Source organism: Rhinolophus ferrumequinum, chromosome 18, assembly GCF_004115265.2.
Source record: "Rhinolophus ferrumequinum isolate MPI-CBG mRhiFer1 chromosome 18, mRhiFer1_v1.p, whole genome shotgun sequence".
Lineage (NCBI taxonomy): Eukaryota > Metazoa > Chordata > Mammalia > Chiroptera > Rhinolophidae > Rhinolophus > Rhinolophus ferrumequinum.
The window spans coordinates 46,182,295-46,206,693 of NC_046301.1; the positions used below are offsets into that span (position 1 = coordinate 46,182,295).

General features: G+C 40.1%; 1 protein-coding gene across 2 annotated transcripts in view; it reads left to right on the forward strand.

Moving 5' to 3' along the window:
- KLHL2 (kelch like family member 2) overlaps positions 1-24,399 on the forward strand; it is a 91,813-nt gene that overhangs the window by 4,210 nt on the left and 63,204 nt on the right. The window contains exons 2-3 of one of the 2 annotated variants that reach the window (XM_033134531.1): positions 7,746-7,871; positions 19,009-19,115. In XM_033134531.1, the coding sequence (XP_032990422.1) occupies positions 7,746-7,871; positions 19,009-19,115 (233 nt within the window). Of the gene's footprint in view, positions 1-7,745; positions 7,872-19,008; positions 19,116-24,399 lie in introns of those variants that run through there. The other variant, XM_033134532.1, reaches the window with a different exon arrangement.

Genomic DNA, 24,399 nt, shown 5'->3' on the forward strand with positions numbered 1-24,399 from the left:
ATCGAATGCACTTAGTAGGCATTCAATAAATATTAGTAAGTGGGTTTTCATGAAGGTGACTATAAATTTACTCATCTGTGGCTGTGATGGAGTTGCACCAGGAGTGTTTATGAAAACAGTTCAACTTCTTTCTTAAGATCAGGTAGAAGGTTCTTTCAAGGTGATACAGAGAGTGGAACTTGCCTTTCAGATGCTCTTCTATAGAATTCTACCAAATCCCAAATGTATTTACTGTTTATAATGAGTGAGTTCAGGCTTTTTGTTCCTATTTATCGGGTGCCGTCTGTGATCAGGCTTTGGGGATAGCTCAGAAGACAAAGTCCTTTTCCTCATGGTTGAAACTGATAGTAAATAAACATATAACACAATTACTGTCATGGGTGGGTGAAGATACTTGTGTTCTACGTTTTTCTTTCTTACATTTCAGACTCTGCATTTGCTAAAGTATTTTTCGGACCAGTTCTTTTCACTGATTCTGCCTTGGAAAAAGATGGTCTTGGTTTCCATGACACTACTTTTTCTTAGTTTCTTCCTCTGGTTTTTAGGTTCCTAAATGTAACTTAATTTTTTATATTATTTTCTTACTTTATTTCATTTAATCTTGTCAACAATTTACCTTATAGTGTAGGTCTCTGATAATTGTCTTTTTTTCAGAGGTTAAATTACTTTCCCAAGCTCAACATGTAGAGGAGAAAGTGGGATTCTGATCTCTTTCTGTTGAGCACTTTTTTGGTCTTAACGTGTGTGGCTTCTCTTCCATTACTGTTCCTCAGCAGTAGCTTTCCACACAGATGAAGGCCGTGGCCAATTCGTCTCAATCAACTATTAATTACTAAGTTGTGGCTCCATTTGTATCTCAGGAGTGGGCTCTAGATCTGTGCATCAGTCTTGAATTGTGAACTTTTTGACGAACATCTAGCTCGTACCTCAGGTTCTACGAGTCTAAAACTCAGCTCATAATCTTTGTTCTTGAATTGACTTCCCTTTACAACATCTATACTTATTCAGTGGAGTCATCATCCTTCTGGTCCTGGATACCCATCGCCTTGGAATGGTCTTTGATTTCTCTTTCATCACCCTCTGCGTCTTACCAGCTCCCAGGAACTGTCGAGCCTTGGTTTCAGGTGTCCATTCTGACTGCTAGTATTTTGATGAACAGATTTCATCACCTGATACCTGGATTTTTTCCTCCTATGGAGCTCTGTTTTCTCTCCTCATCTTTCAGTCCACCTACTATTTTGCACCACTCCCCTCCCCTCAGCCCGAAATCTTACAGTCACACCAAATGACTTAACGAAACCAGATATCTCAGCCAAGTGATCACAGCCCTGTTTCATTTTGGCCATATCTTATATGTTGAAAATCTGCCTTATCCCAAGCCTGGAGTTTCCAGTCTTTTCCTATTCTGCCCCTACTTGAAACAACTTGGAATTCCTCCAAGGTCTGGAAGCCCGTCTCCTTCACAAAGCCTTCCCTGTTGACGCCAACTCATTCCAGCTCGCTTTGCATCCTGATAGTATTTATAATCGATAGCCCGTAATCTTGCACCTGTGTCCTGACTTGTGCCCTTCCCCGGTGGTTTCAGATGTGGCTCCCCAGTTCAGTGGGAACTGGAGAAGACTCCTGTGCTCGGCCTTCTTTATGCTCCTTATCCCTGCCTTAGCATAGGGCGTGCAGTGGCCATATAGGCAGTGCTCACCTACTGGATTTATAAACAGTGGTGGCTGGCTGGAGTATTGCCGATAGTTTTCATTGACTGTTGCAATTAAAGATGAGGAAGGTCAATAACATCCATAAAAATACAGCTCCATTCAGTTTGGCTCCTAACGTCAACGTTTTTGTTAGCTCTGTGTACATTCTTACAGTATTTAGTGCTTGTACAGCTTCCTGAGGCAAGTAGGTGAGGTGCTATTATCTTGGACTTTCATGTTACATTTCGTAGTAGACATATTTGTGGAATAACAAAACCGTATTTTATAAGTAAACAGTCTGAAGCGCAGAGAGGCTAGGTAACTAATCCAAGGGCACTTGGTTGGTATTTGGCATAGGCAGGAGTACAATTCAGGTCACGCAGCCGATTCTGATCCTCTTCTAAAGCCTTTTTAGTCAAGTGTTAGAAAATGTAGCCCAGTCACCTGAATTGCCAAGTCATATTGCTGCCTTCTTTTACCAGCCAAGGGATGGCGGTACTAGGACAAGTTGGAAAAGAAAGGTGAGAAATATGAGTGATAAAAAACACGAAAATGTTTGAAATGGATCATCAACCTTCTTCTTCCTCTTTCAGAGCCTGACAGTATCCTACTCTGATAGTGCTTTGTTAATTGTTTGTAACATATTTCTTAAAATAAGGGTGATCTTGCATAAGATAGGCTTTTATCCTGGTCCCTTTCCTGGTAATAGTCACTGTTGGGGACAAAAAGTGCCTGATTGTGCTCTGTTTGTCATGTAGGTGGGAGGGAGAGCTGAGTTGAACTGAAGCAGAGCTTTTTACAGCTCTATTGTTCTACTATCAGAGAGCAATTATACTCCAGCTTCCATCAACCTCTCCACTTCAGACATCCAACCACCTCCTCCTGCCACAGCTTCCCCACACACTTAACCAAAAGCCACACAGCCAAGTTCTAGGAGGATGAAGAGGGTGGTATGTAATCCCTCCCTCTGTCCTCCAGTAGGTTCAGTGCTGTTAACTGCTACTCCATTTTAGTAAAATTGGGCATTTTCAGCTTTTCTAGATGTTTCCTTTCCAGCTCTGAGAAATGGGAAACATAACTTGTAGCAATACCTGTGCTACACCGATGTATTATTCAGTGGCACTATTATGACGTCTACAAGGTGTTCTATGACTGGATAGGACGTTTTTTATCTCCCAAGATGCTTCATATTCATTTCTAAAGCTCGACATACTGAAGGTATAATTCAAGTTTTTACATGTCTGTAGGGCAGATGATCACATTTTTTAAAGCTATATTTATTTGGCAATATGACTGTGTCTTTGTAGGTGGCAGTTGGTCTACTGGCTCTGGACCTCATAAAAGCTTAAATTCTAAACACTTGAAGAAAATTGGCAGAGCATGTCTCTTTGCCTTTAGCTAATTGCAAAAACTGAAACCACAACTCTACCATAAACCAAGACGTGTTTCCAAGGGAGAGAGCCCTCAACTTTTACAACCTCTAAGTAATATGGTGGTTATCTGGGTGAGATGAAGGATGTGAGAGTATTTTGTTGGGAAACTGTCGAGTGACATAACAAATATCAGTTAAAATATTAGTTATGGTTGACTCTCTACTTCTGATATCATGGACATGGGTATGGAAGCAATGTTAGTTCAATAACCAGCCTCTGAGTGTAAGTTTAGCGAGGAAGACAGCAGAGCAAATAAAAGAGATATTATAAAGTAATGGAGAAACTTCAGAGCCATACAGCATGGATGGTGACTTTGAAAAACAACAGCTGCTGATGTGAACTTGGCAGAAATTTGTGACTAATGGTGGGTGACTCATTGCAAGCAGGGGAGTCTTGCAGCTTTTGAGGTGAAGAGGCAGTGGGAAGAGCAGAGATGGGGGCCACCCAGGGGCTAAGTATTTGTGTCCTGAATGAGAGAATGGCTGGTCCCCTGTTAAATTTTGCAGCTGCATCATTCGCATGAAGTATAGCATTGTTTCCACCAGAAAACATTAAAAACATAAACAACCGTATTTTCTAGTGTTTTTTCACAATCTGAGATGGTTGTCCTGGAGTAGGAGGTAAGTGGGTAGTGGGGTATATTACATCACTTTTTTTTTTTTAAACTGTACATAGCTGCCTTTCCCCCCTACTCCTGGAGGTGGCTATCATTCTGATACACCCAGTCCTAGAAAAAGGGCTTGCCTGAATCTTCACGTGAAGAGGTATAGTGAAGTATAGTTTGAAAAACTTACTTGCGTCATTCTGATCCTTTTGTCCCCCTCCCTTAGAAATGATAAACAAATGATAAACAGTTCAAGAAAATGTAACTCATTTTTAAGATGTTCTCAAAATTTTCGCAGTTGGTTTAAACCTCTGCCTGGTTATGGAGTCTTGAATGTTTGAAGGAGATAGCTTGGTCTGTTTCCTTCCTTTTCGAGAATTCAGTTATCATCAGACGTGTATTCTTAGGCAGAGCTAGAAAGTTACCTGGTTTGAGAAGCCACCCTTGCCCACAACTGGGAATTTGCAGAAGAGTCATTCGCTGAAGGAAGACTTTAGGATTATCCATTACAAAGCCTAGCCGTGTACTGGGATCCAAACCCTTGGAAGCCTCAACTACTTTAGAGTATGTTTTGTGACAATAGGTTACTGGATAATTTTAAGACTATGAAATGTAGAGTTGGGGAAAGACTTAAAAGTGAAAGAACCTTGCAAAAGTATCTCCTTCAGACATTTCAAAGAAGGCAGTTCTCAGAATGAGGAGCTTTTCTGGAAAAGGCTAGCTTTTTGCTTCAAAGGGAAGCAGGCAGAAGGTGTAACTGCACCTACTGGTATAACTTAAAGGGTAAACCTTTACCTCCCACTTAGCTGCTTCCTTGTGTATGTTCATTTTCCACATCTATAGTTTTAGACATGATGTATAATTTTCTGTTACTCAGTTTTGCTTCTGACTGAGAGAACATCTAACACAAAACCACATAGGAAATGGAAAATTATGGAAAGGGCTTGGGTAGACCTGTGCTATGTTTGTAAGTGGCTCTCAGTACAGAGAACACTTAAAAAAAAAAAAGTCAGTGTTATTTCTTATTCCTTTAAGCCTTTGACTGAAGTCTTTTCTTTGCAGAGGTTCTGGAATACATAGAAAAAGCAGGAGCTGAAAATAGCTTCAAGAAAGCCCCAGTATAGACATTGATTATTGTATGGTAGCTGTCTTAAAGTTAATTCTCTCATGCAGAAAGTTTTAATTCCTAATTGCTTAAGCAAATATAAACACTCTTGACTCTTAATGATATTCTTTCTAGGGCACAGTTGTTTTCATTTCCATTCTGAGCATTGAAGAGTCTTCTATGATAGTTCACCAGTCCTCAATATTATATTTTCAATATAATATTATATTATATTATATTATAGAGTTATTGTTGTAAACTCTAAGCTACTAAACTAGAAGCAGCTATAAACATTATTAAATCGCTGTATATGTGGACATCCAGTGTTGCATGGTCAAAACGTGTAGGCTGTGTAGGTTTCATATATCTACATCACTTCCCTTTTTCCCTGCTGTGTTCTTTATGAAAGGATGGTGAGAAGAGGCATTACGAGAACATGCCTTGTACCATTGTGTTTCCCCAGTTCCCTCCACCATATCTGGATGTTCTTTCATCTTTTGGTTTCTAGACTTACTAGTCCTTTTTCTTAGGCCAGGTGTAAGTCCTACTTACACACACACACACACACACACACACGCATACGCATGCACGCGAGAGGCCTCAGGGAGTAGAGTGCACCGTCCCATTCTCCCCTCCAGCTGTGGCCTCACCCACCGGAGGCAGTGCCGTGTACTAAAGTCATTTGCAAGGCCCCTTTAAAAACTCCCAAGTGGTGGGGAAGCGGGACTGCTGGTTGCTTGTCGTAGGCCAGCGCTTGAAGAATCAGCTTTCTCCGTTAGTGCTGATTCCAGGAGCAGGGCAGTGGGAACACGCAAGGATACCTTCTGTGGTTAATGTTGGCGGTTACCTTAATGTTTGAGTGCCCGACTTTCATGGGTTCTTGTGCCACCTGTGTAATCAATGATTGCCACATTTCTGCCTGCAGCTAGATTTTTCTCTCCAGTTTTAGGCTCCAGTAGTCATCTGATGGCATCTTTTTGACGTCTTCACTTGGAGGGCTGTGATACCTTAAAACCAACATGTATGAAAACTGAGCTCTTTCTTGATCTTCCTACCCCTAAACCGGTTCTACTTGTAGCCTTCCCCGTGCAGTTAACAGGCGCTCATTCCAGTTGCTCAGGCCAAAAAACATGCAGTCATGCTGACTTGCTTTGACTGGCCACATGTGACCAAATCTTGCGTTCTGTGAACAAATCTCATTGGCTCTACCTTTAAAATAGATCCAGTACCCAGTCACTTCTCATCACCCCTCCTTCTCCCTCCACCGCTACTACCCTGCTCTGAGCTACTGTCACCTCCTACTGCATTAGCCTCCTAAATAGCTTCCCCCCTTTCATCTTTGACCCATATAGACTATTCTTAACCAGCAGCCAAAGTGATCCTTTGAAAACCTAAGTTGGATCGTGTCATTCTTCTGCAGTGCCTCCCCATTTCACTCAGGGTAAAAGCCAAAGCCCTGACGAGGTCCTGCAAGGTCCTACGTGATCCGCCCTCCCCTGTCCCTACCAGCCCCAGCCCGGGTCTCACGTTCCCGGAACACACCAGGCTTGTTCTGGCTTTTGCTCCAGCTGTATCTTCCTCCCGGACCTTCTCTCATCCCTCGTCCTCATCTCAATTCTCAGTAGGGCCTGCCCTGATCACCCTATTTCATACTGCAGGTTAACATCACTGCACACTCCTGACTCTTTACCCTGCCCTTTCTCTTTTTTCCATCACTCTTACCCTTTTCTAATGTGCCACCTACTTCACTGATTTGTTGTGGGTATTGCTCCTCCCTGTCCCGGACTAGACTACAAGGTCTGTGAGAACAGGGATCTTTGTTGTGTTTATTGATGTATTCCAAGTGCCCAGAAGAGTGCTGGGTACTTTGTTGGCACTCTAAAAATATTTGTTGAATAAATAAATGAAAGGTAATGTTTTAACAATGAATCAGCCTTTCAGAAATGGGTTAGGAAATGAAAAGGTGTGAAGAGAAATGCAGCCATAATGATTGATGTTTGTCTGTTGTGCTTTGTGTGATATACATACAAATAAGATTTTTTTTAAAGCTTCATTTTCTATCCCAATTTTTAAATTCATAGCTTTATTGAGGTATAATTTACATGCCATAAAGTTCACGCATATAATTGTACATTTCAGTGATTTTTTAAGTAAAGTTCTAGGGTTGTGCAAGCATCTCCTCAAAAAATTCCCTTCTGTCCATTAGCAGTTAATTCCACCCCTGTCCCCCATGGTACCGTGATTTTATTTGTAAATTTTTTGGCTACCAAGTCTACCATTTACCAAGTACCTTTCTGCCTCAATCTCTTCATCTTTTAAATGGGGATACTAATAATATAATTAGCTCACAGAGTTGTGAAGATTAAGCAAATAAAGACAGTAAAAACTACTTAGCCCAGTGGCTGCCATATAGTAAATACTCAATAAACTTTAGCTAACATGATTAATCTCTTGTTAGAGTAGGTCCAGAATATATGGGGTAAATAACCTTGCAGGTAGAGAGCAAAATTCAAATCAGATTCTAAGTTTCTAAAGTTTTGTAAAATACTATCTTGTTCCTGTCTCGGTTTGTAAATAATGTGTGGTTACAACAGATTGTTAAAATTACGCAGGTTACTTTCCAAAAGGGACGATCATTTCTCAGAAGTTTTGTTTGGAGATGTCTGCTGTATCACTTTTACTGAATTTTCGGTGTTCATCTTTGACCAAAAGATTTTTTGTTAAAATCTTAGTGACCATCAGAAAGTGTTCGAAATTGTGTCTTACGCTGGGATTATTGTGCGACTTCCTCTAAATGAGGGAGGGAGTGGGCATGCGTTGTATTTCTTGTAGCCTTATAAGCCTGAACTAAATTATCTTTAATAAGGTGTTTTTCTGTTTTGTTTTTTTTTGTTCTTTTCTTTTATGTATAGATGCACAAAGCAGGGTCATCAGAAGCCTCTCGATTCAAAAGATGATAATACTGAAAAACACTGCCCACTGACAGTGAATCCTTGGCATATGAAGAAAGCTTTTAAAGTCATGAACGAATTAAGAAGGTATCATTACATTACCATACATGGGTCTCTTTCCTTTATTTTTCAGTTGTTTATAGTAAATATACTCCCCTTGCCTCACTATTGCTTTGTATGATGCAGAAAACATTAAAAGATTTTTTTGTGAGTATTTTAAAAGAAGAGAGCAAATAATTTATCGGAAGTGTGAATGGTATAAGGCTGCTTTGTCCAATACGGTAGCCACCAGCCACATGTCAATTGAGATGTTCTGTAAGTGGAAAATACGTATGAATTTCCAAGACTTAGTACAGAAAAAGAATGTAAAATATTTATTAATAAGTTTTAAAAATATTGATTACATTTTCACATGATAATATATTGGATATTTTGGGTTAAATAGAATTATTGTTAAAATTTACTTCACTTTTTTTTTTATTTTTTTAATGTGATTACTAGAAATTGTGACCTGCATTACATTTCTATTGGACAGAGCTGGTCTAGGGTTTCTTTGTGAAAGACATGTATTTTTTCCCCACCATTTCCTTTGTGAAAGTACATATATTTAAAAGCTTGGGCTAAGAGGGCAATGGCTTAAACTTTCCCTTAACGTCTCTGTGCTATGTCTTCCTAAAAACCCACCCTTTCGGTCCAGCATTTGTTTGCTCATTGGTTTATTCTTTAATTAAATTAAAGAGTCAATATCTATTTATCTGCTGGGTGATGGGCTACAGTGGTGAGCCAGAACAGACGTGGTTGCTGTCCTAACGGGACTGATGGTTGACGGAAGCAGTCAGAGCATCACACAGCAGTAAGTGCTGTGAGGAGGCCTATGAAGGAAGCTAACAGTGGTCAGGGAAGGCTTCCCTGAGAAGATCGGAATAACTGTGCTGAGATCTGGAAGGAAAGGAAATGACGTCAGGATAGGGATGAGAGAGATTAGACAACAATGTTCCAGCGAGGGAACGGCAGTACTTATGTCTCATGGTGGGAGGGAGCTGGCCTTGCTGGACGAACTGAGGGGTATCTGGGGTGCAGATGGCCGGGGTGGGGGTCAGAGCCAGAGAGGGGGCTGAGTGGGTAGGTGTGGGCCAGCATTGTTTCAGGCCTTACACATTGTGGTCTTTATCAGGAGTTGCCTTGGGAGGAAGCCATTGGAGGCTTCCAAGCAGGGATGTGACATGATCAGATGTGTATTTTGAAAAGAACAACTGGCTTCCAGGTGGAGAGTGAGTAGATTGGAGAGAGGGAGACAAGAGAAAGTTAAACTGAATATTGGATATTGCTTCCTAGTCTTGCTCTGAGAACATTTTCAATACATAGGTTTTCATTTAGTTTTTGGGGAAAAAATACAGCTGGGATAATCCAGCAGGTCTGGTTGTGCTGTTTTAGCTTTTTAATCCCATTGCAACTGTAGTTTCTAGAGTGTAAAACGCAGTGGCTACTAAGTGGAGCTGAGAGAAAAATAAGAAAAATAGTGTAGTTATTTTGAGACTGAGACCTTTAATGGCTTTTTCTTTTTCTTTGAAAAGTCTAGAAACACTGATTTTTGATAGGCCTATTCAAATGCCCTCCTCTCCCTTCCATGAGTTGTAGTAGCCTTGGCTTTCCACTGGTGTGTGTGAGGGGATCTCTTTGAGCCTTAACTATAAAATGAGGGGAGTGGACAGGGTGGATTCTAAGTCACTGCTGCTTTGACATTCTGAGCTGATGAGATGTTTTTCCTGCTTACCTGTGGGTCATGTGGTGTCCCTGCCTCCGTCCCGGGATTATTGAGCTCTAGCCTTCATTCACCTATTTGTTTCATTTTGGGCGTGAACTATATGGCTGTGAAATAGTATACCTTCTTGTTCTTTCTGTTGCACCATTTCAGGAGCTAGTGTGTCACCAGCCTGGTAGTTGATGCTGATTTTCAGAACAAAGAATGACCTTTGAATTGCCAGAGTGTTGGCTTCCAGGTCTATAGCCAGGATTGTTTTAATGAAGTCAGCAATTGCTAGTGTTTTTAAAAAAATGAACTTTTTTTGGGGTTCATCAGAACCTTTTTTTGTTTGTTTTTAATGTGATGCCCTTTTCTCTTACCCCTGGTAGCCAATTTGAGTAACTCTTAAAAAAAAAAAAAAAATCCCTGAAGAGGCCTACTCCTTTTACAGCTGAAAATCACTTATTATTTCCTGTCCTTGCATCAACTTCCTTCTGCCAGGAAAGAGTAGCCGAGAGCGGTTTTGTGACTTCTGGGAAGGGAGAACTTCCTTGTTCTCACCACGCTGCCCTTGGGCTGCCCCCTCTGTTTGGTAGGATAACAGCTGTACACCAGAGTGTTTTTTTGAACCTTTGGTTGATGGAAGTGAAATTTTAGGGGAAAAAGTCACTTTTCTTCCAATTATAGTTGGTGTAAGGTGTGGTTGTGGGAGTGGGAGGACAGGAGTTTTGTAAAGTTTAAGTTAATACAGTTTATAGAAAAGGAACGTGACATTTCTTTAAACTAGTTTTTTTTTTTAGACAGAAGGTCCAGATATAGCTCTATGTCCCAGCCCACTATGAGCTTGAATAACTTAACATTATTTAGTTTAAAAACCTTGCGTCATTTCTTAACAATGTATTCAACAATGCATTTGTAACATGTGTTAAGTTCTCCTCCTTCTTTGAAATCCGCTAGCATCCCCAAAAGGCTGTGTGGGAGCCCAAAACCGTATCAGATTTGCCCATGCCCTTCAAGTGTCTAGCTTGCTGCAGGAGATGTCAGAGAAGAGGATGAGGTGGTGGAAGATGGTGTGCAAAATGTGGGTGCTGGAAAGGATTCTCACGGGAGAAATCCACAACGTCCCACAGACGAGGTTTCAGCTGGGCCTGATGAGAGTGGGGGGCTAGGATTCATGCAAAAGATGGGAGAAGCCAGGCAGTTCCTGGTCTGGATGATTGCATGAGCTAAGGAGGGGATAAACCGAACCCAGTTGGATAAGTGAATCAAGAATTCATGCTGGGAAGTCTGTGTAGAAAAGGTTAGGAATTAAGAGCATTGTAGCAGGTTTCAACAGTGTAGTGACTTAGGGCCTAATCCTGTGGTCAGTGGGATTCAGTGCAAGTTTTGAGAAGGGAGTAGCATTGTAAAATGCATGGTGTCGGGGGAACAACTGGCACTGTGGTGAAAGGGCGGGTCTAGTACCGCAACACAGATCTGGTGGGAAATTCAGCTCTTCACATTTCCCAAGCATGGGTTGGGGGGCAGGAGAGGAATTTCTCAAAACCCTAACATTTTCAAAATCAAGCCAGTAGATCTTCACAGAGTGCTCGTTATGTGCGACACACTGTATTGGGTTGATGGAGGAGACAAAGAAGCAGACTAAATCCCAGACCCAAGTTTTATTGAGAACATTAGCCTGTGTGCTTTTTGAGAAGACTGAAAAAGGAACTGTCAGAGGTAGCATTTTGCCTTTAAAATGCATTTTAAATGAAACTCAAATCGTCTGTTTTCTAGGATATGAGATAAGACTGTACTTGAGTTTTAAAAATTTCAGTGACTATTAGTGGGGGCCAGCCTATTATTTTTTTAGAAGGGAGATAATTTTGACCCTTAAGTTATATTTGGGAATGGAAAGTATTCAGTAAGGATAAATCATATGAAGCAATGCAAATGTTCACCTCTGGATCATACAGAAGCCATAAATATTTAGTCATTCAGTTATAATAGCAGTTCTTACATTGCAGAGGATAATTTAAACAAAAGAGCCCGGAGCTCTCTCTTAGCAGAGTGCTTATTGTATTTTTTCCCCCAGGACTTTTAGACATGGTGGACCCATATCACTACTAGGATTAAATTATTTGTTGTGCATCTGAGAAAAATTTGAGTTGTGGATCTTCTTTGGTTATTTGTACTTTGTTGCTTAGATGGCAAGAGAAACAGCAAACTAAGTTAGCCTACCTTTCTCTTCATAGCTTTATATCACCTTTCCTCCCAAGGTTATTGAGATGTAATTGACATATTACATTGTATAAGTTTAAAATGTACAATGGGGTGATTTAATATTCGTATATATTATGAAATGATTACCATAATAAAGTCAGTTAACACACACATCATCTCACATAGTTATCATTTGTGTGTGTGTGTGTGTTGTGTGTGTGTGTGTGTGTGTAGTACATTTAATATCTACTCTTGGCAAGTTTCAGGTATACAGTGCTATATTGTCAACTATAGTCATCATGCTACACAGTGGATCCTCAGAACTTACTCATCTTTTTTTTAAATTGTTAGTTTCAGGTGTACAAAACAACATAACGATTAGACATTTACATCCCTCACAAAGTGATAACACCCCAAGTCTAGTACCCCTCTGACATCGTATATAGTTATTGCAATACCGTTGACTGTATTCCTTATGCTGTACTTGACATCCGTGAATAAATAAATAAATAAATATATATATATTTTTTAAATTGTTGACAGTTGATACTGTTTTATATTAGTGTCAGGTGTGCGTGCAGTGGACAGGCCTCCTTACACTTATGAAGTAATCCCCCCGTCAAGTCCAGCACCCATCCGACAGCACACACAGTTTTACAACATTATTGGCTGTGTTCCCCATACTGCACTTCACATCCCTGTGACTATTTTGTGACTACCAATTTGTGCTTCCTAATCCCTTCACCTTTCTCACCCATTCCCTCAACCCCGCTCCCATTATAGCACTGTTTTTACAAGAGATTTTGGGAAACTATATAGGATGTGAACTTTTTTTTCCATCACTCTAAGTATTTTTCTACACTAAGCACTGTCAGGTTCTTTTGTTTTCATGTTATCCTAGAGTAGAAAATAAATCATTCCTTGAACGACAGAGCAGTTGGAAAGAGCCCCCCAATCAAGCAGACTTGTGTGTTTAGAAAGTTTAAGGGATATTTTGAAGCTTACAGTCCCAGGTTAACTGGTAATCTACAGTAATTCTTTAGCACTTGTGATTGATCTTTTTTTTTTAATGTAGTGTTTATTGAGCAAAGAATGTGAAGAATGGATAGTAGTAAATAAATTTACTAACCCAACTTCTGTTTCTTGTTCTCTCTCCATATTGTTGAAAACCTACCATGTGTGAAAAGCTGCTGCTTCAGAGTTTGCCTCAGTATCCCCTCTTAAATCAGAAAATCTTAGTTTGGCTTATTTCTTCTAAATTGTTTTAGCTAAGAGTGTTCACCTTGTGGTTTATTTCACCAAGCTGTTTTTTAAAAACAAAACACAAAACTTTTAATGAGGAAGTTTCCTTTGTAGATAGTCTGCATTTTCTACCAGTAGTCACACTTTTCACTCACATTTTCAAAAACTCACCTTTGCGTTACTGTTTCCCTTCTGAAATCCTTGACTTCCTTATCTCTCTACTCTGCCCCCTCCCCACGTTCTTATCTCTGTCCCTAATATTTTCTTTCACTTTATTTCTTCTTTTGCTTTTTAAGATTTTATTGGGGGAGGGGAACAGGACTCGATTGGGGAACAGTGTGTACTTCCAGGACTTTTTTTTTTTTCCAAGTCAAGTTGTTGTCCTTTCAATCTTAGTTGTGGAGGGTGCCGTTCAGCTTCAACTTGTTATCCTTTCAGTCTTAGTTGTGGAGGGCGCAGCTCAGCTCCAGGTCCAGTTGCCGTTGCTAGTTGCAGGGGGCGCAGCCCACCATCCCTTGTGGGAGTCGAACCGGCAACCTTGTGGTTGAGAGCCCACTGGCCCACGTGGGAATTGAACCGGCAGCCTTCGGAGTTAGGAGCATGGAGCTCCAACCGCCTGAGCCACTGGGCCGGCCCCCTACTTTCACTTTATTTCTTATTATTCTTTTCATCTTCTCCTCTCAGTGGTAACCAACTGTTCTGGCAGGTCCTCACACCTGGAGACAGTACCTTCCCTGCCCTACAGTATGTGCCTTCCTCCATGTCTTCTTGTGGCTGCGTTTCGTCACTTTTCACTGACATTCTGCTGTCTCAATTCTATCTGAAAAGAATGATAGATTCTTCTAGGGCCCTGTACTAGTTTAAAACAGTTCCTAAATCACTGACTATAGTAGGTTTTTCCGGTGACTTTTCAAGTTGACTTGTCACTGCTTCCGATTTCCAGTTTGAAAATCTCAGCAGGTACCAATCTGTTGAGGAGGCCGTGCTGTTCTTCAGGACTCTCATTGTGTGGTAAATCTGATCACAGGTTTTCCTTGTGCCTAACTGCCAGAAATTCAAGCCATCATGGTTTTAAGAAGGAAAAGAAGGGAGATGGCACTTCTCTCGGAGTTCTGTCATTCTTTGAGGTTACTGACCTTTGGTTGGGCCAAATTGTATCTGCCTTGTCTGTTGAATGACATTGTCAGTTATAGGAGGTTTGGTTAAATATGACTAATTTGAGTGAGCAGTCAGGAAGCCGTTCACCTTTAAAATAGTTCGTCTGCCCAGCCGACCTCCCTATGTGCCAGGTGGCCAAACATCGATTCTGGGCCCTGTCCTGACCGGCTGCACCACATCTGGCTCACCTCTTCTTCCTGACCAGCTTTTAACTTCTTCACTTCTGATCTCTTGCCTCATTTCTTTTTATGTCTTAACTTGTTTCTTTGTCCTAATATCTATCTGATGCTGTTCCAAGATGATCCAGGGCACATTCCTAGGCTCTGGCTCGTTTGTGTTTGCCCCGGGGATTCGGGCTAACAGTGCATCTCACCAGCCGGCACCTCGATTGTTACTCTGATTCTGCGCCATGTGGCAGAAAGTGCCTCCAGATTTTCCCTGACACCCAAGGAAGAAAGGTGGACGGATGCCATGTCATCTCCCTACCACCCCTGCTTCTAGTAGAAAGTAAATTCTTGTTTCATGTGACTACTGATTATTTTTGATATCTCAGTGCCCGACTACGTGCGCGCGCACACCCACACCCACAGCAGTGATAGGTTTTTCTCGTCTTAGGAATTCATTTATTTTATATCATAAAACCAAAGGATGCCTTGGTATGTTAGGGCATGCTTTATTAATTTTCAAAGCACAGCAGTTTTTTTCCTGAGAAGGACCAATTTTCATGACGTCCTTTTAGTTAGGAGGTGGAGTGCCTTTTATTTCTCTGTGCCATCTGAGTTTTACCTGAGGGCTGTGTAACTTGTGTTTTTCGCGTTTGAACTTAGAAGCATCTTCTTTCCAAAGTCCCCGTGAGGTTGGGCCTATCTCCTCTTGTGTGTTCCCAAACACCCCACACTTGCGTCATCTACATAGTCCCATGTTCGTTTTGTAGTTAGTTACCTGTTGGCTAGTCTGTGTCCCCTGCTCTACTTTAAATTCCTTGCTGTCACGAGCATTATCTTGTTCATTGTGGTCAACCTATGTAATGCTTGCTGCACAGTAGCCACTCTGGATAGTTGATAAATGAATGAAGAAATGCAACTTCATTGACGTGATGATCCTGAAAGCCTTTTCCTTCAATAGTGCGTTCTTTCATTAGATTTCAAATAATAGGAACATAAATTCAGAAACTCACCGTGTAGACTGGGTATGGGCTGCTCAAACAAGTTTCTCTTACTTTTATTGCCACATTTTTGGTTTGTAGCCCTCTTCCACCTCATCCCAAAGTCATTCAACTTTGTGAGCATGCACATTTGGAAAGAGGTAAAGGCCAGACTCAGTGGACCCATACTGGCTGAAAGAAGAGAAGGTTGGTCAGATCTCTCTCATTTTTGAGTGCTGTTTTAAAATCTGTTATTACTGGAGGCAAAAGGATAAAAAAATCAAACATTAGGGGCGGCCGCGTATCTCACTTGGTTAGAATGCAGTGCTTATAACACCAACGTGGCCTGTTCGATTCTCACGTGGGTCAGTGAGCAGTATCCTCCACAACTAGATTGAAAACAATGACTTGACTTGGAGCTGATGGGTCCTGGAAAAACACACTGTTCCCCAATTAAAAAAAAAACAAAACAGGACACTGAATCCAAGTACGTATGTCCTTAATCTGTAAGGTGGCCCTTAGACTCCATGTGACCTAACCCTGGGTATGGCTGCATGCTGCTTACTAGTTTGGCAATGTTTTTACCTTATTTGTTAACTAACATCTGCTAATAAGCCACTAAGGCCGAGCTAATTACAATTTTGTAGGTGCCACCCAGCAGGTGTTATGCTAGGTTTGGATCAATGAGTAATTATAATTGAAGCTGAATGTAATTAATTATATGATTTTTGAGATTTTCCAGTGTAATTCCACTTAAGTTTCATCTTGAAACTAGAGTACTAAGAGGGATTACTGACAAAATGAATATAGGCATAAAGATTCACTTGACTCATGTTCGAGCTGTGTCTGGTTCCCCTGGTCACAGTAGGAAAGTGCAAATGGCCCTCTGGAGAGACTGTGTGCAACTCTGCTGACCCCCCAATCCCCCATTCCCCCTCACACACCCTCTGCCTCTTCCAGCTTCTTGTTCCACAGGTCCCCATTGGGCTTTGCTGCTTCAGGTCTCCATGCAATAGCACATACTATTCTCTCTGGAGTTCTCTTGCTCATTCTTTATCCAGCTAACGTGTACTTGTTTTTTTTTTTTTGTTTTTTTTAAAAGACTTTATTGGGGAAGGGGAACAGGACTTTATTGGGGAACAGTGTGTACTTCCAGGACTTTTTTCCAAGTCAAGTTGTTGTCCTTTCAGTCTTAGTTGTGGAGGGTGCCGTTCAGCTTCAAGTTGTTGTCCTTTCAGTCTTAGTTGTATAGGGCGCAGCTCAGCTCCAGGTCCAGTTGCCATTGCTAGTTGCAGGGGGCGCAGCCCACCATACCTTGCGGGAGTCGAACCAGCAACCTTGTGGTTGAGAGGATGCGCTCCAACCAACTGAGCCATCCGGAAGCTCAGCGGCAGCTCAGCTCAAGGTGCTGTGTTCAATCTTAGTTGCAGGGGGCGGAGCCCACCATCCCTTGTGGGACTCAGGAGTTAAACTGGCAACTTTGTGATTGAGAGCCCACTGGCCCATGTGGGAATCGAACCAGCAGCCTTTGGAGTTAGGAGCATGGAGCTCTAACCGCCTGAGCCACCGGGCCGGCCCCGTGTACTTGTTTTTAGAACTCTGCTTAAGGTCAGTAGCTGCAGGAGCCTTTTCTGACCCCCAACCTGATTTAGATCCTTCCCGACTCCCATAGCATCTTTATAGGGGCACTTTCCACTCTGTGCTGTAATCTTTGCATTGTCAGCCCTTTCTGCCAGTCTACTTCAGGAGAGGTATGAGCTTGCAAGTGCTTTGTTGAATGAGCAAATTAACTGTGATTTTTCTAAATATTCTTCTAGAGGTAGTGCTAAAAACCCACTAAAATCAGGCCTTTTTATAAACTGTACATAGAACTTTACAAAACTAGTTTCTAGTATATAGTACGTCAAGTGATAAATTGGTGTTATTTATAATTTATACTTTCTATTCCCTGTTTTTTTCAAGCTTTCACACATTTTAAAACCATACAGCCTTAGGTGGTTTTGTCGTGGTTAGGAGGAGCTGCAGGCAGACTCTGTGGATTTGATTCCAGGCATTGCCACGCGTGGGGTCTTTAGGCTGGTTATTCATCTTTAATCGCGGTTTCCTCAGCTCGGCATTTTAAGGGTAAAAATCCTAATACTTCCTACCTCACAAATTGTGGTAGGGTCTAAATGAGATGCTACATACACATAAAGCTGTTGCATAGTTCCCTCCAGAGTATACTGCTGACGTTTCTCGCCCTGGTTATTTGTGAACCCATGGAGCTCGGGACCGTGGAGTGCTTTTAGATTTTCAGAGCAGACGGTAGACGTTGTCAGTTCCCCACACTGGACGAATCACAAATTAGTGGTGTGGAGGAGTGACGGATGAGTAAAACATTGTGCCATCGTTCATGACTCCGATGTGCGACCTGCCTGATGTCTCATACAGCATCGTGAGCCGTCACTTTGGCACCACTCAGGAGTTAGACCTCAGTCTAAAGGGCATCGCAAGCTCATCACCAGTGAGGCCGCGGAATGCAGTCGTCACTGGTGTTGGAGGGTGATGATGTAGCTTATAGTTTCTCCTAGAGTGGAGGGGAAATAGCTGTCCGTAGGACCTTCGTGGGTTTTGGTGTGAACTCCATAGAAGCAGGTTTGCAAGCAGTGTGGAAAAGTGGAAAACTTCAAGGACTTGGTTAAACTCATGTGAAAATGTTGCTAGTTGCTTATCAGCTGCTAGAAACTTAAACAGAAGCAGGCAGGCTGCCCTGGGAGGCAAATCCCAGGGTATGGTGGAGGAGGGGGCCACGTGCGACCTGTGTATGCTACACACATAAACTCAGTGCTCTGATATTTGAGGTGCGGAAATGACGTTCGGTTTCACCACACCTGTTTCTGCCATGGATGACATGATTACGAGGAAAGTCGGCTTTAGAGTTGGCACCTTCTTGCTTGTTCTCGAATAAGCATCAGCAACCTTTTTTGCCAAAAAGATATTCTGTGACATTTTTATTTAGCTGGAGAATCTCACCAAGCAGCTGGTATAGCATGTGAAAAGTGTTCACCACATGTTTTTGAATAAATTAAAATGGATATTTTAAAATTGGAGGTATGTTTGCTGAATAATGGTTTGGGTAAGGTAAAATAATGGTTTAAGGAAACAAAATGCTTTTTAATTTTATGTGTGGTAATATTTTATGGCCTTAAGGAATGAGATATTTTACATTAGAAAAAAATGATATGGTTAAGCTTCAAATGCCCAAATGCCTTTTAAGCAGCAGGAGAAATTGAGTATAATTTTCCCTTTGATGACCCAGAGTCATTTTAAATATATATATATTTGGTACTTTGACCCAGTTTCGTTTTCTACATATGCTTTATTTTGTCTTAATGTCAGACTGCCATTTGCCAGTTCTGCTAATGCTGTTCTTAATTCAAACATTCTTCCCTGTACTGTGTCCATTGATTGTTTGCCGCTGGTCATTTCTTTTAGGTTGAGAAATCAATAATCAGTGTTGGAAATATTTCTCTGATAAACAAAGGCAAGATTCTGCGTGAGGGCCCAAATCTTGGGTTTTTGTCATGCCAGTTTTCTGTGTACTTCCTATTTAGAAATCCTATTCTAAAGGATGGCAGTTTTTAGTTAGTCTCAACTTCAGAAAAGTGGGCTTTTACTATAATATTTTTACATAGGATGCTCAATACATTTATTATTGGTATCATTAATTATTTTTTCCTCTGCTTTGTAAACAGTCAAAATTTGCTGTGCGATGTCACAATTGTGGCTGAAGACATGGAAATCTCTGCTCATAGAGTGGTGCTGGCCGCCTGTAGTCCTTATTTTCACGCCATGTTTACAGGTATGAAATATCTTAGTTACAGGTATTTTTTTTTTAACCATATCATCTTGAGAAAGCTCAGACTTCTATATTTTTAATTCATGATAAAATATTTAATTAAACATAGATCAGAATCTAAGCTCCTTATTTTTTTAATAATTACATCTCAAAGACTGTTTTGTAAGTACCAGTTTTTACTTCTTAATCCCTTTCCCTTTTTCACCCATCTTCCAACCCCCTCCCATGTAACCCTCAAAATATTCTCGGTATCTATGAGTTTGTTCATTTATCTTGTTGTGTAGATTCCACGTATAAGTGAAATCATATGAATGTGTCTTTCTCTGTTTGATTACTTCACTCAGTGTAAGGCCCTCTAGGTCCATCCATGATGTTGCAGATGGCAAAATTATTTATTTATTTAATTTTTTATGGCTGAGTAATATTTCATTGGATATATGTACCACTTACGCTTTATCCACTCATCTGTCGATGGACATGCGGGCTGCCTCCATATCTTGGCCATTGTAAACAATGCTGCAATGAACATACAGGTACACACATCCCCTCGAAGTACCATTTTGGGTTTTTCTGATAAATAACCCAGAAGTGGGATTACTGGGTCCTTCTTTGTCTCTTGTTATAGCCTTTGTTTTAAAGTCTGTTTTGTCCGGTATAAGTATTGTTACTTCAGCTTTTTTTGTTTGTTTCCATTTTCATGAAATATCTTTTTCCATCTCTTTACTTTCAGTTTGTGTGTTTTTCTATCTGAAGTGAATCTCTTGTAAGCAGCATATGTAAGGGTCTTATTTTCTTATCTATTCAGCCACCCTATCTTTTAATTGGGGCATTTAATTCATTTACATTGAAAGTAATTGTTGATAGGTAGTTATTGCCATTTTATTCTTTTGTTTTCCTTCTTAAAGAAGGCCCTTTAACATTTCTTGTAATACTGGTTTGGTGGTGATGAACTCCTTTAGCTTTTTCTTGTCTGGGAAGCTCTCTATCTGTCCCTTGATCCTAAATGATAGCTTTGCTGGTTGTAGTTCTTGCATTTCATCACTTTGAATGTTTTGTGCCACTCCCTTCTGGCTTGCAAAGTTTCTGTTTAGAAATCAGCTGGCAGTCTTATGGGAGCTCCCTTGTAGATAACTGCTTCTCGCTTGCTACTTTTACGATTTCTCTCTTTGTCTTTAAGCTTTGGCATTTTAATTATGTGTTTTGGTGTGGGCCTCTTTGGGTTCATTTTGTTTGGGACTCGGTGCTTCCTGGACTTCCTGGACTTCCTTCTCCAGATTAGGGAAGTTTTCTGTCATTATTTCTTCAAATAGGTTTTCAATCCGTTGCTCTCTCTTCTTCTTCTGGCACCCTTGTGATGAGAATGTTGGTACGCTTGATGTTGTCCCACAGGTACCTTAAACTCTCATTTTTTGGGATTCTTTTTGCTTTTCTGATTGGGCTTTTCTGCTACCTTATCTTCTAAATTGCTGATTCAATTCTCTGCTTCATCTAATCTATGTACTTTTGATTCCCTCTAATGTATTGTGTTTTTTTTAAATTAAAATAATTTGTTTCAAAATTTGAAAGGCCACCATTCAAAACTTCTCTCCTGTAAAGACATCCCCATTTAATTTTTTTTTATTAGTTTCAGGTGAACAAGACAAAGTAATACTTAGACGTTTATCATTTATATCCCTCACACTGTGTGAACCTCCCTCCTCCATCCACTATCCCTCTGACATCGCACACAGCCATTACATTTCCACTGTCTCTATTCCTAATGCTGTACTCCGCTTCTTGTAAGTATATACATATACATACATACATACACACACACACACACATAGAAACTTGTAGTTGACATTCATTTTTGTTCAGCTTCAGCTTCAGGTGTACAATGCAGTGATCAGGCATCTACATCATCCCTGAGGTGGTCTCCCTAATGAGACAAGTGTCCATCAGATACCTTACAGAATCTTTGCAACATTATTGATTACATTCCCCAAATTAATTTTCAAAACCCTGTGGCCATCTTCTGGTTACTGACTGTTTTCTAATCCCCTCACCTTCCCCTTTATCCCCACCCTCCCCCCGCCCATCTAGCAACCCTCAGTTTTTCTCTATGTCTCCAAAACTGTTTCTGATTAGTTCATTCATCTTATTCTTTCCTTTAGATTCCACATATAAGTGAGATCATATGGTATTTGTCTTTCTCTGTCTGACTTACTTCACTTAACATAATGTTCTCTAGGCCCATCCATGTTGTTGCAAATGGTAAGATTTCTTTCTTCATTATGGCTGTGTTATACTCCATTGTATAAATGTACCACAGTTTCTTAATCCAGTCATCTACCGATGGGCATTTCGGTTGTTTCCCTGTCTTGGCTATTGTGTATAGTGCTGCAATAAACATAGGAGTGCATAAATTTTTTTGAATTAGAGTTTTGGATTTCTCCAGATAGATACCTAGGAGTGGAATTGCTGGGTCATAAGGTAGTTCCATTTTCAGATTTTTGAGATACCTCCATACTGTTTTCCATAGTGGCTACACCAATCTGCAATCCCACCAACAGTGCACAAGCGTTCCATTTTCTCCACATCCGCGCAAGCACTTGTTGTTTGTTGATTTATTGATGATAGCCATTTTGACTGGGGTGAGGTGGTATCTCATTGTGGTTTTTATTTGCATTTCTCTGATGGTTAGTGAGGTTGAGCATTTTTTCATATGTTTGTTTGCCACCTGTATGTCCTTTTTAGAAAAATGCCTCTTCATGTCCTCTGCCCATTTTTTAATAGGGTTGTTTGTTTTTTTGGAGCTGAGTTGAGTGAGTTTTTTATAAATTTGTGATATTAGCACCTTATCAGATTTTTCGTTGGCAAATGTCTTTTCCCATTCAGTAGGATCCCTTTTTGTTTTATTGATGCTTTCCTTTGCTGTGAAAAAACTTTTTAGTTTGATATAATCCCACATGTTTATTTTTTCTCTTACTTCCCTCGCACGAGGGGGTATATCAGTAAAAATCTTACTCTGGGTAATGTCTGTGAAGTTTCTTCCTATATTTTTTTCTAGGAATTTTATGGTTTCAGGTTTTACATTTAAGTCTTTAAGCCATTTTGAATTTATTTTTGTATATGGTGTAAGGAGGTGGTCCAGCTTCATTTTTTTGCATGTGTCTGTCCAGGTTTCCCAGCACCATTTATTGAATAGACTGTCTTTACCCCACCGTACATTCTTGCTTCCATTGTCGTAGATTAAATGGCCATGTAGGCATGGATTTATTTCTGGACTCTCTATTCTGTTCCATTGATCTATGTGTCTGTTTTTATGCCAGTACCATGCTGTTTTGATTACTGTAGCCTTGTAGTACAATTTGATGTCAGGTATTGTTATACCTCCCACTTTGTTCTTATTTCTCAAGATTGCTGAGGGTATCTGGGGTCTTTTATGGTCTCGTATAAATTTTAGGATTTTATGTTCTATTTCTGTGAAAAACGTCATGGGTAGTTTGATAGGAATTGTGTTGAATATGTATATTGTCTTAGGCAGTATGGACATTTTATCTATATTAATTCTTCCTATCCATGAACATGGTATGTGTTTCTATCTATTTGTATCTTCTTTCATTTTTTTCTTCAATGTCTTATAATTTTCTGAGTACAGATCTTTTACTTCTTTGATTAAATTTATTCCCAGGTATTTTATAGTCTTTGAAGCAATTGTAAATGGGATTGTTTTTTTAATTTCTCCTTCTGCTGTTTTATTATTGGTATATACAAATGCATCTGATTTCTGAATATTAATTTTGTAACCTGCTACTTTACTAAATTCATCTATCAGCTCTAATAGTTTCTTGGTAGATTCTTTAGGGTCCTCTATATATAGTATCATGTCATCTGCATATAATGACAGTTTTACTTCCTCCTTACCGATTTGGATGCCTTTTATTTCTTTTTCTTGTCTGATTGTTGTGGCTAGAACTTCCAGCACTATGTTGAATAGAAGTGGAGAAAGTGGGCAACCCTGCCTTGTTCCTGATCTTAAGGGGAATGGTTTTAGCTTTTCCCCATTGAGTATGATGTTAGTTTATCATATATGGCTTTTATTATGTTGAGTTATGATCCCTCTATTCCCACTTTCTTAAGGGTTTTTATCATAAATGGCTGCTGGATTTTATCAAATGCTTTTTCTGCATCTATTGATATGATTATGTGATTTTTATTTTTCATTTTGTTAATGTGGTGTATGACATTAATTGATTTGTGGATGTTGAACCACCCTTGCATGCCAGGGATGAATCCCACTTGATCATGCTGTATGATCTTTTTAATGTATTGCTGAATTCTGTTTACTAGTATTTTGTTGAGGATTTTTGCATCTATGTTCATTAGAGATATCGGCCTGTAGTTTTCCTTTTTTGTGGTGTCTTTGTCTGATTTTGGGATCGGGGTGATAGTGACCTCGTAAAAAGTGTTTGGGAGCCTTCCCTCATTCTGGATTTTTTGGAAGAGCTTGAGGATAATAGGTGATAATTCTTTTTTGAACATTTTGTAAAATTCACCTGTAAAGCCATCTGGTCCAGGGCTTTTGTTTTTTGGGAGATTGTTGATTACTGATTCAATTTCCCTGGTGGTAATCAGTCTATTCAGGTTTTCTGTTTCTTCTTGAGTTAGCCTTGGAAGGTGTGTGCCTCTAGAAAATTATCCATTTCTTCCAGATTGTCAAATTTGTTGGCATATAGTTGCTCATAGTAATTTCTTAAAATTTTTTGTATTTTTGTGGTGTCTGTTGTCACTTCTCCTCTTTCATTTCTGATTTTATTAATTTGGGTCCTCTCTCTCTTTTTTTTGATGAGTCTGGCTAAAGGTTTATCAATTTTGTTTATTTTCTCTAAGAACCAACTCTTGGATTCATTGATCTTTTGTATTGTGTCTCTGGTTTCTATTTTGTTTATTTCTGCTCTGATCTTTATTATCTCCTTCCTTGTACTCCCTTTGGGCTTATTTTGCTGTTTATTTTCCAGATCCCTTAAGTGTGAAGATAAACTGTTGATCAGTGATGTTTCTTGTTCTTTAGGTAGACCTGCAATGCTATGAATTTCCCTCTCAGGACTGCTTTCGCTGCATCCCATAAATTTTGGGTCTTGGTGTTTTCATTTTCGTTTGTCTCGAGATGTCTTTTGATTTCTTCCTTGATCTCATGGTTGACCCATTCATTATTTAGTAACATGTTATTCAGCCTCCATGAATTGGTGTGTCTTCCAGTTTTTTTCCTGTAGTTCATTTCTAATTTCATAGCATGTGGTTAGAG